This window comes from Lissotriton helveticus, chromosome 2_1, assembly GCF_964261635.1.
Source record: "Lissotriton helveticus chromosome 2_1, aLisHel1.1, whole genome shotgun sequence".
Lineage (NCBI taxonomy): Eukaryota > Metazoa > Chordata > Amphibia > Caudata > Salamandridae > Lissotriton > Lissotriton helveticus.
In genome coordinates this window covers 1871499789-1871515076 of record NC_136059.1, presented here as the reverse complement: position 1 = coordinate 1871515076, position 15288 = coordinate 1871499789, and the positions used below count along the sequence as shown (strand labels likewise).

At 43.9% G+C, this 15288-nt stretch overlaps 1 protein-coding gene across 5 annotated transcripts in view; it reads left to right on the top strand.

Moving 5' to 3' along the window:
• The window catches only part of ELF2 (E74 like ETS transcription factor 2), a 578592-nt gene that overhangs the window by 549327 nt on the left and 13977 nt on the right, over positions 1 to 15288 (top strand). For all 5 annotated transcript variants that reach the window (XM_078676779.1, XM_078676782.1, XM_078676781.1 and 2 more), the window contains one exon: positions 8796 to 8988. In XM_078676779.1, coding sequence (XP_078532905.1) covers positions 8796 to 8988 — 193 coding nt within the window. The remainder of the gene's footprint in view (positions 1 to 8795; positions 8989 to 15288) is intronic.

Sequence of the window (15288 nt, the reverse complement as noted above, 5' to 3'; positions counted from 1 at the left end):
TGTTTGAACATTTGTCATATTCTCAACCGTTTAAAAACATTTATTTTTTTACTTCAAATGTCGGTTCACAATTTGTTTTCGGTTAGAGAGTTCACATTATTAAACAGCTTTGTTGTTCTCTACAGGTAAGCTAGTAGTAACTTACTAGCTTTGCAAACCAATGTCTGCACTCAATACAGCAAGTAATACCTTTCTTTTACTGTGGCAACATTTGAACTTTCATGTGTAACATGATCAATAAAGAGCTTGTCAAGAACCTGATATTGCGCAGTGTTTCATTTTGAGACCTCCACCATGGGCTTGAGATCAAGTAACTTGTCTAGCACCTGGGTTAACAGCTGATGTTCTGTAAATGCTGTGTGCTATGATTTAGGTGAAGTCATTGGCGTAAAGCTAGTTACTCCAGTATTGGAACTTTCATAGATTCCCATGCTTGAACTATTCCCTGTCGTCGAAATGGGAGTCCCAAGTATATATAAAAATAGTAGTACAAACCGAAACTAGTTCTAGGCCCATCCTAGTTTTGTAACATAACCACCTCCTTTTTGTAAAAGAGACAAAATAAAATCAACAACCAATCGTATTGGCCTCACTCTGTAGAACCTTCCTGAGAGAACCTCAGACACTCAGATTTTCTACCACACACTGTGCTAGGGAGTCTCCACTGAGCTCTGCTCAGTTTTTTCCTGTTACTTCTATTACTATTATTTTTCAAGAGCTTTTCATCATCTTGGTTCTTAATCTGTATTCAACATGTCTGAGAAGGAGAAAAAAGGCCTTTTTAGAGCTTGTGCCACTTGCTTTAAAAAGAGGCTTTATGTAGATGACCCACACAAGGAATGCATCTATTGCCTGTATCCAGATCATAAGGCCAAGGATTCAAGATATGCCGTACTTTTTCAACAAAGCCCTTGAGGGACCGTGAGGGTTGTCTCATGACTTGGCTCCAGAAGTTGAAATCCAGGAGAGGGCCTGTTTCTAGCGACGACAGTGATGGGTCATCAGCTTCGTCTTCTAGAAGATCTTTAAAAAGGGTGAGATCAGACCCTTCTTCTTCTGAAGACTGTCCTGTGAAAGCCTCACAGGCAAAGTCCAGACAAATCTCCTCACCGAGGTGTAATGGAGAGAGAAGGACTTCCTGCTGGGGAAACTGCAGTGAGGAAATCGAGTTCTTTTCCTCCATCTTCTCCTCCTCACAGAAAAAAGGACTTCAAAAAGCCATCTTCTGTTCCATCTGAGGAAAAACATATGAAGAAAATTCCGCCATCGATGACGCTGCAGACGACCGCGTCGGCAAAGAAATCCTCATCGTTTTCATCGACACGTAGCGAGAAGGTTAAACTCATTCTTCTCTGACCCCGACGATTGGATCGTCGACAAGAGTCTCCTTAACTTCATCGCCGACAGTGGTGAAGTCTGATGCGGCGGCATCAGTCATGACGAAAATGTAGTCTACAGTATAGTCGATGCCTTTGACGAGGATGTCGACGGCTGTGATTCCGCCGACAGCCTCGACGGTCATGACTATAGTATCGGCGACGGGACCGTCTATGACCGCATCGCCGACGACAGATGCAATTCCTACTATAACAATCAAGAAGCTGCACATTACTCCGGAGATCACTTCCCCAAGCAAACAGACTCCTCTGCCTACCCACCTTCTAGAGGAGGAAGATTCGGATGATGAAGGTCCGTATGGCTATGTTCATAGCCCTTCTGAACTTTTACACGTTAAGTGCCAGGACTTGGATTCTGAGGAAGGGTATGATGACCAGCAGGAGTATGACTCTCCTCAAGACTATCATGGAGGTTATCAGGAAGAAATGATTTGTATGCCATCCTCCTTGATATCGGACCTCAAGTTCATGCTTTCTGACTATAAAAAGGTTTCCAACACCATCTCCGGTTCAGGAGCTTGTTTCAGTTCCCGCTCTTCCACCAGCGGGCCCTTACATGCCTCGGCTACAGTCACCTCCACGGCAATTTATAGTGGATCCACTGCCTTCAGTTCCTCTGGTCCAGGATGACACCTCAGATGAGGACCAGGGTCAGGCTGACCTTCGGGTAGAGAATGGGATGACTACATTATTCCTACTCCTGCTTCCCCTTCTCCGGTGCAAGTCGATTCTCCACCTGGGGACATTGGTGGTTTCCATTATTTGTTGGAAAGGGCTGCTAAAAGGTCCGATTTGCCTGTACCATCGGTTCAGTCTGAATGTTTCCTGTACGACTTTAAAGAGCCTTTTAGTAGGTCAGTCAGGACAATCCCTATTGTTGGTCATGTTTGGGAATAGGGACTCAAGGTGATAAAGACCCCGGCTACGGTAGTCCCAGTGCTTCCTCATTTGGTAAAGAAATACAAGGCCCCGGAGGACAGCCTGGTTTGCCTGGTGAGCCAACCAAAGCTGGACTCGGTTATTTCCCAGGCAGCATAGAGGAAATCCAGCAGTACATTTAACAACACCTACAGATAAAGAAGGCATACACTTGGACAATGCTGGCAAGAGATTCTCGTCGATGTCCAGTTTGCTTGTCAAAGCAGCGAATGCCTTAGCCATCTTAGGACGCTACGACTCCCAGATATGGTGTGACCTCTCCCCCTATTTAGACCAACTGCTTGAGGACAGCAAGGACAAAGCTCAGAAGATTCTCCAAGGAGAGAGAGCTTCATCGGAGGTAATCGACTGTGCAATAGATATTGCAACAACTATGTTCCGTTCTCTAGCTGGAGCGGCAGTCCTACGACGCCAAGGATGGCTCCGTGCCACCTCGTTCAGACCGGAGGTGCAAAACAAGATTTTAGATCTTCCCTTTAATGATGCGGCGCTCTTCGGTAAACATATAGACGATGTGCTGCAGGACATTAAAAAAGACAGACACTGCGCATTCGTTAGAGATGCAACAATACCACAAAGTCCCCTTTTGGGGTGCAAGAGGTAGAGGTCTTCTCTCATACAAAGGAGGATACCAGCAATACTGGTACTCCTCGTATATGCCTGCCTCGCAGTCCTACTGTCCGCAATATAACCAGGGGCAGGGTAAGTCCTCTTCGTACTCAAGATCCACGAATGGAGGAAGAGCAGGATGCCAGGGGAAGGAGCCAATAGCGGCTGCCTGGCTCTGTCTACTGTTCCTCCCCCTCATGTAACACCTCGGGGGGGGGGGATATTGCAATACTTCCAGGAATGGCAACGAATTAGATCAGATCGTTGGGTTCTCAATGTCATCCAATTTGGCCACACACTGGAGTTTGTCCATCCTACTCCAACCAAGCCCCCTCGCGCTTCATCATTGTCGCCTGTATTGGAGGTCCAACTGATGCTCCAGAAAGAGGCAATAGGACCGGTTCCCATCTCGCAGAGGGGGAAGGGATTCTACTCCCAGTTCTTTGTGGTTCACATGAATGTGGAAGAGTGGCGCCCTATTCTAGATCTGAGGGAGTTCAACACCTATCTCATCAAACAATCGTTTTGAATGGTCTCCTTACAGGACATTCCTCGTCTTTTAAATTCAGATTTCATGGCCACTTTAGATCTAGAGGATGCATATTTCAATGTTCCCATTCATCCAACCCACAGGAAGTTCCTTCGGTTCACTGTAGCCAAGAGCCACTTTTCATTTCAATGTCCTCCCCTTCGACCTCAGATCGGCACCAAGAGTCTTTACAAAGATGCTAGCCCCAGTGGCAGCTTTTCTGAGAAAACAGCAGTACCAGGTTTTCCCTTACCTGGATGACTGGCTGCTAAAGGCTCCTACAAGAGAAGCAGCAGAGCAGTCGGTCACAACTTGTACACAGCTGTTCAAGAGCCTGGGTCTTTCACTCGATGCAGAAAAATCAAATTTGCACTCTTCGAGAAATGCCAAATTCCTACGAGCCATATTGGACACCACTCAGAACAAAGCTTTCCCTACAGCAGAAAGGCGAGCAAAGCTAAGATCAATGGCCCACCTGCTTTGAAAAAGGTCACTTTCAGTTCGCCTCTACAAGTCCCTCCTGGGATCCATTTCATCCTGCATTCCTCTGATTCCTCACTGCAGGTTACGAATGCGCCCTCTTCAAGAACAGCTGGATTTACAGTGGCGGCAGGTGGATGGGTCTTTCGAAGATGTGATCGCAGTGACGGCTCCAATGAAAGAAGCCGCCTCATGGTAGACTCGCGAGGAGAACATTTCCCAAGGTCTCTCCTTCATGATCACCCCAGCTCCTTAAAGTATCACAACGGACGCATCGCTGGAGGGCAGGGAGCGGTATTGCAGGACCTCCAGATAAGTGGGCGATGGTTGGACCACCGGCGTCGTTTATACATCAATTTGCTGGAACTCAGGGCGATTCGCCTGGCCTTGCAGGCTTTCCTCCCAAGGATAGGAATTCATCAGTTTTAATAAGGACAGACAATACGACAGCCATGCATTACATCAACAAACAGGGTGGCACAAGATCTCGTCTGCTATGAAGGGAGGCTCAAGCCGTCTGGGAATGGGTGGAGTCGCACTGGAGGCAGAGCATCTTCCAGGGACACAAAACGAGACCGCAAACTCACTAAGCAGACTGAAATAGTCTATGGGGAAGACCAGCCATCGATCTCTTTGCTACTCCGGGGAACAAGAAATGCTGGTTCTACGCAAGCTGGCATCACCATCGGAGATCCTTGGGGAATGCATTTTCGATGGCATGGTCAGGCGCCTTTGTTTACGCTTTTCCCCCCTCATCTCAAGAAGTTGAAGACTGAACCATGCAGCGCCGTCTTGGCCTCGCCAGTACTGGTTCACAGAGCTTCTTCTATCCAAGGAGCATCCAGTGCCTTTGGAGCCGATCCCCTATCGCTTGACGATGTCCCAGGGCCAAGTGTTGCATCTGGAGCCCCGATCCCTGCAATTATCGGCGTGGCACCTGAGCACAGAGAATTTCTCTGTGTAAGGTTCCCTGCGGAATGTAGAGACATCCTCTCTCAAGCTCGTGCTCAAAGTGCAAACAAAACTTACCAGCTGAAATGGAAGAGGTTTTGCCACTGGTGCCATGTCTCGGGGGTTCACCCATTCTCTTCCTCGGCTCATGAAATCCTTCCGTACATTCTTTCTTTGGCGAAAGCAGGTCTGGCTCATTCATCTATTAAAGTTCATCTCGCAGTCTTTTCTTGATTCAGGTGAACATCCTCAAGCCCTTCACTCTGGTCGACAAGGATTGTTCAGCAGTTTATGAAAGGCCTTTTCCTAACTTTCCCTCCAGTGAAGCCTCCTCCACAACTATGGCACCTAAATCTCATCTTGTCCCAGCTCAAGAACATCCATTCGAACCTATACATAAATCGGACTTGAAATTCCTCTCTTGGAAGGTGGCTCTTCTTCTAGCTTTGACTTCAGCTAGAAGGGTCACCGAGTTACTGGTACTCACTATTCAAGAGCCTTTTCTTCAAATCAAGAATGAAACGCTTATACTACGTACCAACCCCAAGTTCATCCCAAGGGTACCTTTGGATTTTCACTTAAATGAACCAGTAATTCTTAAGTCTTTTTTTTACCTCAGCCTACGACTCCGGCTGAAAGATCTCTTCACTCGTTGGATATTCAACGTTATCTGAAGTTGTATCTTCAGAGTACTACGGATTTCAGAAAATCACCTCAGCTCTTTGTGGCTTATAGGGCTTCTTGTAAAGGATTCCCCCTTTCCAAGCAGGGGATTGCGCATTGAATTTCAAGCGCTATCACATATTGTCATCAAGCAGCGGGGAAGCCCCTTGAGGGTAAGGTCCGTGCTCAGTCCACGAGGGCGATCTCTTCTTCTACGGCCCTCTTTGCGGGAGTGCCTATCCGGGACATCTGCAGCGCAGCAAGCTGGAAGAGCACTCATAGCTTCACAAGACATTACTGCTTGGATTCTTCAATGCGCAACAACCCTGCAGTGGGTCATGGAGCTCTGTAACCATTGCATTTTAATATTGCCCAATGTAATAGTACTCGATGTATCGACCTCAGTAGGATGAGAGGCTGAGATCTCTTTACCAGGAGTTGAAATACTAAAAGTTATGTTGCACCTGTAGGTAAGCATCAACAGCTGAACTCAGCAAGCTGCTATACACGTTCATGTGTTGGTAGTCCTCTTGTTATTTCTGTGGTATATGCAGGCTGGTCAAAGCCAGACGGATAGGCTTCGCTGACTATTGTTGATCAAGTGACTGAGTATCTGATAGTATGCGAGGATGTCTGTGCGAGGCTTGGAATGCAGAGACTCCTTTGATGATATCACGGACCGAGGATAGTGCATCTAGTCTCACCCATCACGCGCTTCTGGTGCTGCGATATCACGTGTTGGTACGTAGCCGGTAACATCGGAGCAGGAAGTACTGGAGCTGAAGTTGCACGGAAGGGAGGTGGAGGAGTAGAACAAGAAGAAGGGAAGCCGAAATGAGCACCCTGTGGAGGATAGGCTGCTGTGATACTGGTGCCTCTCTAGAAAACAATCAAATACGCCCTGTCCAAAGGCCCCAACTCTGTGGCCTAATGCATAACCAAGACCTTATAACACAAGGCTCGTCGCATCCCCGAGACCCCGCACCGCCCACCATCACCTGCTTCAACAACACCGTGCCCCTGACACCCCTCCCCATCCAGCATTCCTTCACCTCCCCACTCCAGCATTCCTTCGCCTCCAAAGTGAACCTCCCGCAGTCCGGGAAACAATCTCCCCTTAAAGGCGTCCCCCTGTACCCATCCCTCCTGGGCCTCCTCCCGTGCCATGTGACCCTCCCCGCATCCCCACCTATCTAAATTCACGCCCAACTCCCCGCTCGTTGAAACCTCTTTTACCTTCCTAACTCTTCACAACTTGCCACCTGTTAGTGGATCGAGCCTGGCAAAACCTCCATCCTGCCACTCCCCCTGGCGCGCTTCTACTCCCTCCCACCTTACTCCCGTCACGCTGCGACGTCACCAGAGACAAGGTACCCCAGCAATCTTTCACCGAAGAGGGGGGGCTAAACACTTCTGTTGAAAGCACCCAACTGTCCAATGATGCACTGCACACTCCAAAACCACAATCCGTCCACAAACCACGAAGCCAGTGCCCCTCCATCTCTGGCGACCTGCAGCAGTTTCAAGACTCTCTCAGCGCCTCCCGCCGCCCAAATGGGTGCAACATCCGACACCTCTGTGATCCTTGTCTTCACTGCCCGACCCCTGCCTGCCGGACAGCGGCTAAAACCTCACTCACAACCCCACCGAACATGTCACACCTAGTAAACCAAAACCTTGGCTGCTATATCGATATCTTAAACTGTATTTACTTATGTTTGTAACATTAAAGTAGTCCATGTATTGTCGGAATGCCGATCCCCTTTCTCAAGCTCCACAGTGAGCCTCCAGCTGTCTGAGAAACCCTTTACAATCGTTACCCCTGCAACCAACCTTCCTGCACCCCTTCACGTGCCGTGTGACTTTCACACATTACCCACGATTACGAGGGATCGGCCGAGTAAAAAAAATAGCAAAGAATGAAATATGTTAAAAAAAAAAAAAAATCGAAGTTCGAGGGGGTCTCCGAGCAAATAACGAGACTGGATACAGGGCCCATCGACTATTAACTTTAAAGGATCTGGTCCCTCGGCTAGACTGCCGACTTTGATGCTAGAAACCATGGTTTGAGCCTCTGTGTCGCGTCCACATCCTGTGATTCTGGGCAAATCACTTAATCTCCCCGTGCCTGAATGTGTAATGTAAATACGGTGCTCATGTAAATCGCTCCAATACCTTCGGGTCGAGTTTGTGCTATATAAATATGCAACAACAAAAAAAAGCATTTGCAATTCAATGGGTCTCGCATTACTGAATGTTTGAGCTGTTGGTGTTGCATTATTATTAGCAATGCAAATAGTTCAAACTCTAATAATGCGAGACCTATTGCATTGCATTGCTAATGCTTGTTATATATACCGGGGACTCCCATCTCGACGACAGGGAATGATTCAAGCATGTGAATCTATGAAAGTTTCCAATACTGGAGAACTAAATTTACAGGTAAGTAACTTGTTTTCTTCTCTGGACTTTGGATGTGAAGTGTCGGTTTTCACAAAAAATTATATTATTTCTTGAGTGTAGATGCATTTAACAATGGCTTGATTTCTGTGACAAAAAATGTGCATGGATATAAACATGTATGTAACTGGGCAGAAGTAGAGTCCTTCTTCACTTTACGTCTCAATATGATTTTCCACCAGTGATCTTTATCCACTCTTCTCCAACTATTCATCCTTTTTTTCTCGTTTATAGGGCAGCTCTTAAGAACTCACAGCAGTTTTATGGTTTTTACCTGATTTTACAGGCATTATGCAGATGGTACACATTATTTTTGCAATATTTTTCTTTTGTATTAGGGTGTTTTTTCTTTATTTTTTTAAATATCGTAACTTTAGTGTTGACTGTTCACCTTCCACTGTCCTTTTTTTCGATGGTTTTGGTGCTTCTTGTACCATTAGTGTGCCCTCTACTTGCATGAAAACAGTTTGTCTATTTCACACAGAATTTTTGCAGCTTAGGTCCACGAATGTTTAGAATTTTTATGACTGCTTTGAAACCCATGTATTTTAAATATAATGCACTGTCTCTTTATACAATTATCTTGAAAGGTAATGTACTATAACTCTTTTCACTTTTGTGTTCAAATAGTGTCATTACCACAACATAGCGAATTGTCTTAAAGAGTGACATTGCAGAATAGAGCAACAGCGTACTATTCAAGCGTATTTTTTTCTATTTTGTTTACTTGTATGCCATGCAAACCTATTTTTTCTCTTTATTTGTAGGAAACACAACCTATTTGTGGGAGTTCCTGTTAGATCTTCTTCAAGACAAAAATACTTGCCCTCGTTACATCAAATGGACTCAAAGAGAGAAAGGAATCTTCAAACTCGTGGACTCAAAAGCAGTATCAAAATTGTGGGGGAAGCATAAGAATAAACCGGATATGAACTATGAGACAATGGGCCGAGCCCTAAGGTATGGTAATTAAAGAGTGTAACAAAGTGTATTTTCTCAAAAAAAAACGGTAAACACATAGGAAAGGTAATTTTTGGAATGCTTGAATGAAGGAAAATAATTTAGTTCAAACATACTCTGCTAAACTCATGGGTAACTGGATGTGTGGGTAATGGCATTTTTTAGGGCTTTGGTTTCAGAGACAGGGCATGGTACCATGCAGAAATCCATATGCCATTGAGATGACTTTTTTAGTTAAGGCCTGTACTCTTAGATTGCTTTCTACGTATCAGTCCTACAAAATGGGCTGTTCTTTTTATACCAAGTACTTAACTGAAATTGTATGGCAGTGGTTGCTATTGACATGGTAGCATAACCAAGGTATCTCTCTCTGGTACTTATGCAGATGAGACGCAAAGTGTTTTCTCCCAGCAGTCTTTTTTATTTTTACAAGTTATGTCCGTCTTGAATCAAGAGGTTCTCTTTTTACCCTCTTTCTGATGTTGATCAAGTCTTAGCAAACATTTTTCTATTGGCTGCTTTATATACATTTTCATAAAGAGGAGTAGCCTTTAGAGCTGTTGTTCATTGAGAAGTCAAATTGGTTATCTCCTCATTCTAGCTTTCCAAGTACCTACCACTCTCTTAAACTCAAGATAGACATCCTTTTTCACTTGCCAGGAAGAAACAAGGATGTTTAATATAGTGTATTTCGTTGATGTTGTTAAGGGAAAACACACCTACATGTACTTGTGTGTTCAGCAATGTAATAGTCTCTGCTATTACCTGTAGAATAGAGAAAAGGAGAGTGGGTAATGTAACCATTTTATGATTTGGGTGCCTGCGATGAATTTGAACTTTTGATTTGGAAAATAAAAGTACACAAGTAATTGCTTTTGAAATTATACTTTCTGAGAAAAGTCCTTTTTTTGTGGCAATGGCCAATGCAGTTTATTTGTGACACATATATTGTTCTTTCGCTGTTTAATATACTACTTTCATGGGATTCCCCCTCTCCCCATAACACCCCAGACCTAGCAATCTCTTATCTCTCCCCTTTTTGCGGGCAGAATGAAAATTCCAAAACCATCTGAGTTATCCATGTGAACGTTAGGAGAATACAAATGAGTAGTCTTAATACTATATCACTCCTCTAAAAATGTCAATGAATTGCTAAATTTCCAGCTCCAAATCTGAAAGAACAATTGGAAGGTGTGAAAACTCGATTTGTATTGATACACTACTATTGAAGTTGTAATCTTTTTTTGATTTGTGCTGTGCTTATTCCGCCATCTATTGAATGACCCTGGAACTGTCCAACATACAGCCCTCCTCCACCCCATTCTTTTTTGGTCGAGCATTCAAGACCTCTTGAATATACTTTAGTATATACTTATATTTTAGTATATGCTTATATGCGTATGTACTTTGTGGGCTCTGGAGATCAGCCCTAGGAGTTGTCTGCTTCCGCTTAGGGACTTTTTTTTCTGTTCAACTGCCTCTATTTAACTGTCTTAATACAAAAGGACAAGTAGAGGTCAGTAAAATACCAGAGTTGCTTTCTGCTGAGGGACTTTATTTAAAACAAAAAAAAAAAAAATCTGGTTACTTCCTGTATTTAACTTTCTTGATAGAAAACTACCAGCAGAGTTCCGTAAAATACCAGAATCACTTAAGCATTCTCTATATTTCAGTCCATAGAAATTATCTTCCAAAAGCACCCGTAGACAATAAGATTTTTTTCAAATCTTGTATTTTCAGTGATATGACCACCGAAGGTCCTGATTTTATATTAAAAACAGAGCTTTGCACGATACCATTTCCAGCTGAAAGGCAATATTTCTCTCCATGTATCCCCATACCTGGCATGTCACGCAGTTTGGTGCTTACTTTCCACCAGAACAGTAGATGTTTCAGCAGCCAGGCTAATGTGCTGATAACTAAATACATATAAGGTCCCAAAGGGGAGACCGATTGCATTGCACATGCTTGTTTCTTTTATGCATCAGCCAGTATGTGGGTATAGCCATCCTCCCATGATGGTAGACGTACACCCACAATACCCCAGTGCATTTTCCCCAACTTCAGATTCTTTTTTCATTTGGAAGCACATTCCAGAGCTCTCGGTCGTAGATCATGAAGGACACAGGGACAGCACAGAGAAAAGTAGGAAAACACCGAAACACTGTACAAAATATTCGAAGATTAAAGTGGATATGGAGGAAAACAGAAAAAGGCTTAAAACACATATTGATAATTTGATATGCACACACGTAGGTAGAGAATGTACTGTTTGGGATTTTCTTTAAAAAGATACCCTTTAATTTGCCCAAATTGCCCCCACACACTCACACTGGAGGAAAAAAAATAAGTTTGCATTCTGTGCCTACACAATCCAGTCAGTTTAAGACCTACAAATAATTCCTTCCTAAGACTTTAAAATTATCGTAGGAACGAAGATGGCCACCTTACACCATAATGCTGTCATAGATCAGGCAGGGAACCTTGAGGGATTTGGGTCTGTCCACTGCCTCATAGTCCTCAAACACCCTTGATGGCAAATCCAACAGTAATTGAAGGTAGAACAAAGATCAAAGAATGCCACAGGCAAATCTCAAACACGCCACAGGGTATAACCTTCTGATCAGGCCCAACTATAAAAGGGGATTATGATTAATGGAAGGAAAAGTAATTGGCGGAAGGAGACTTCAGCCATAAAGAGAAACACACACCCGTCATCTTTCCACTTTCTCAGAGGCTCGATACCGAACGTGTGCTCAAGGTAAAAAAGAAAACATTGATTTGAGGATGAAATGGCATCTTTTTTGTAGAAAAAAAACAAGTTTGACTATTTCCTGAAGGGGTTTAGAAACCCTTTAATAAAAGAAGATTTTAGAACTCCCGAAGGGGAGCAGGTAGAATTAGTGCCACCAGCAACTTCTGAACCTAAAAAGGAAGAGCAAAATCTCTTCTATGAGGAATTTCAAAGGGGGCATAATACTCTACTTTCATCAAGGACAGCATAAGAGGGGGATGTCAGGACCTGGAAAAAGACTCACCAGAGGAAGGCATTGCTTATATCCTGCAAGACCATCATCCCCTGATGTGTCCATATATAACTCAGTTATTAAAGGGGCATTTGATGTTCAATTAAAGAACAACAAACAGAAGCATATTTAAGTATCTAAGCCTTACTTCCATCACATAAATAAAACCAGTACGTACCTATGTTGCTAAGCAAGTTAGATCAGGGAAAAGAAGCCTCTTCTAACGCAGTCGTGCCTAGGAGGAGATAAAGGACACATGCTCCAAATGAGACCCCATCTAAGTCTCCACTGCTAGAAAAATAACTAATGCCCCTACATTCACTGATCTACTGCCATCTCAGGAAATTAAAAAACTAGAGATGGTAGGAGGGAGAATGAAGAGACCTGCTACCACACATTGGCACAGACCAAACTCCAATGCCCTGTCGAAAAGGTATAGACAACATTAACGGGAGAAGGCTGAAGAACTAATGCAAGGCCTCCCATATCAGTACAGGAGGGCAAAGGTGTCATCCGAGAAGAGAAGACAATAACCAACACGTCTAAAATCAGAATTGATACCACTGATACCTCTTTTAGGTAGAGATGCACGGGTACCACTCTCGGGATTCATGCAGACTGAGGGTTTATGGGTTTGAGTAGGAAGTATAGGCATCCATAGTTGACATGCCTTTCACTGAGAATGTCTGTTCAGAGTGGCAGTTAATGACTGTCCAGCAGTGACATCAGGGATCCTTTAGTTTAGAGCATCTTTTTCACTAGAGGAACCACCTCTAGTAATTGGTGGGGTTGAAGTTCAGCCCAGCACTCAACAAAGCCAAATACGCAGCCAGCCAGTAACCAGATCACATGCATGCAGACATGCGACGGGACTGCCAGAGTGTTGCAGTCTCGGGCTCCAAATAACGTTCGAATAAATGGCCCCCTGGCACCAAACCACTCTAGGGGGCAAACTGGAAGGTTTCCTCAAAAAGTGGAAAAATCACTCTTGACAAAGTGTGCATGCTATATAGAGCTAGAACATATTCTACCAAATGTCAGGCCAAAGAAAAGAAATGGCACTAGAATTTCACCTTGTTTGCACCGAGAGATGAAAGAACTCCTGCAAAAAAGTGCTAAGACGGGAGCAGGTGTGGCGCCCCGGCCAGGGCAACTGACACCGGGCGCTCGGACTCACGGGTAGCTGTGCGCTTTACAAATACTGGATTTGCATTTTTTTACACAGCCAGGGAGTGTACTTGTTATACTTGTTGATCCCAAAATATGATTTGACATTGAGGCCCATCATCGACCTCAGTTCCTTAAACAAGTTAGTAAAGACACTAAAGTTCAAGATAACCATACAGCAAGAAGTCCTTTCACTTCTGAAGAATGGAGACTACATAGTGGGCGGCTATAGACCTTAAGGATGCCCACTCCTGTATCCTTATGAACAACCAGCACAAAGAAATACCTTTGTGGTAACATTTTACATTACCAATTTAAAGTGCTTGCATGGTAGATACAATCAACACCAGTATTGTTACCAAAGTGTATTGCAGAACTTGTAAAGGGAGGGGATACATGCATACCCTACCTAGACAACTGGCTGGTAATAGCGAGCTCGCATACTTGAAAGCATAAACAGTAATGTAAATGCTGCACAAACTAGTTTTCCCCTGAACCTGAAGAACAAATAAAATCATTGCAAGATGGATAGTTCAAACCATACAAATATGCTGCAATCTTGCGTAGAAAATGCTGAATAGTAAACCAAATGCACATTCTAGAAAGAAAGCATCCACACTATATTTCATAGCTAGTTCACCTATAATGACAGACACATCCTGATTATCTGTTCACACCTTCAGAAAACACTACTATGTGGACATCTATGCTAAAAGAGACAGGTGGGCCAGAATGTATACAGACGTGATCCACCTTCTGAAAAGGAGGTGTGAGTTTAGCCTATTATTCCCTCATCTTTAGCTTACATTGATAATAAGCTTGAAGACAGTACAATTACCAAGAAAGGGAAACAAAGAATCTGAAGATGGTGACCTATGCACTTGTACATTGTGGGTGTGTGTTTACATCATAGGGGATGGCTATACCCACCTTATGGCTAACTGCCCAAAAAAAGTACGAACATTTCAAGACCTTCTTACTAAATGACTAAATAATGCACAGAATGCCAGTGCAAAAAAATCTTCAGGCTGCAAACTTATTGTTACAGGCAAGTCCTTAATCAGCTTTGTTCTGGTCTTTCAGCCGACCGTTGCATGTATTGAGCGGATCCGTACAATACAAATCTGTCTTGCGTTTTGCCCTACTTGAGTGTTGTATGTATATGCTATTTCTATTTAGTGAAAACCTTTCGAAAATGCAGTGTTAAGGCTAATCTAGTTGAATTTCATAAAATGTGATTATGACCACTGTATCCTTTCTTCTTTGGACTATACAGTTCTTGATAAAGCTGTATATAGAAACGCCATCAGGGAATATAAGCAGGAGATAAAAAACGCCCAATCCCTGCATTATACAAAAAAGATTACTGATGCGAGGTCCAATGCCAAAGAGATTTATAGAATAGTAAAAAGCCTCACTGTTCTCGCCCAGCCCCCCATGAACTGTGACAATTTACAAGTCACAGTTCATGTAATGAGTTGGCAGACTATTTTTTTTTAAAAAATAGATCTTATATATTCTTCCTTCCCCAATACTCAAACACATATTCCAGTAGCTACCCCTGGATATGTCAATAACAGTGTGACAGATAGTATGTTACCAGTGCTGGATAACTTTCCATTGCTGGATTTGGACTTGTTGGCCACCCTGATGACCCAGGTAAAATCTGGTTCTCCCAGTGACCCTGCTCCTCCAAGTTTCCTAAGGGCCGTTGGTCAAACCATCCTCCCGGTTGTACTAGAGGTGCTCAATGCCTCTATTTCCACCAACATTGTTCCATCTAGGTGGAAAGAGGCCAGGGTTAAGGCTCTTCCCAAAAAGCCCAACCTGAACATCAACAATTTTGGCAACTACCGTCCAATTTCCCTGCTTCCTTGGGCCAGCAAATTACTGGAAAAATATATCAACAGCCTCCTGACCAATTTCCTGGAGAACAACAGCCTCCTGGACCCCTCACAGACCGGCTTCCGCCCCAAGCATGGGACGGAGTCGGCCCTGCTGGCAGTCCTGGAGGATACAAGGGGGATCTTAGATCGGGGAGGATCGGTGGCAGTGATCCTCCTCGATCTGAGTGCCGCTTTTGACACTGTAAATCATACCATCTTAT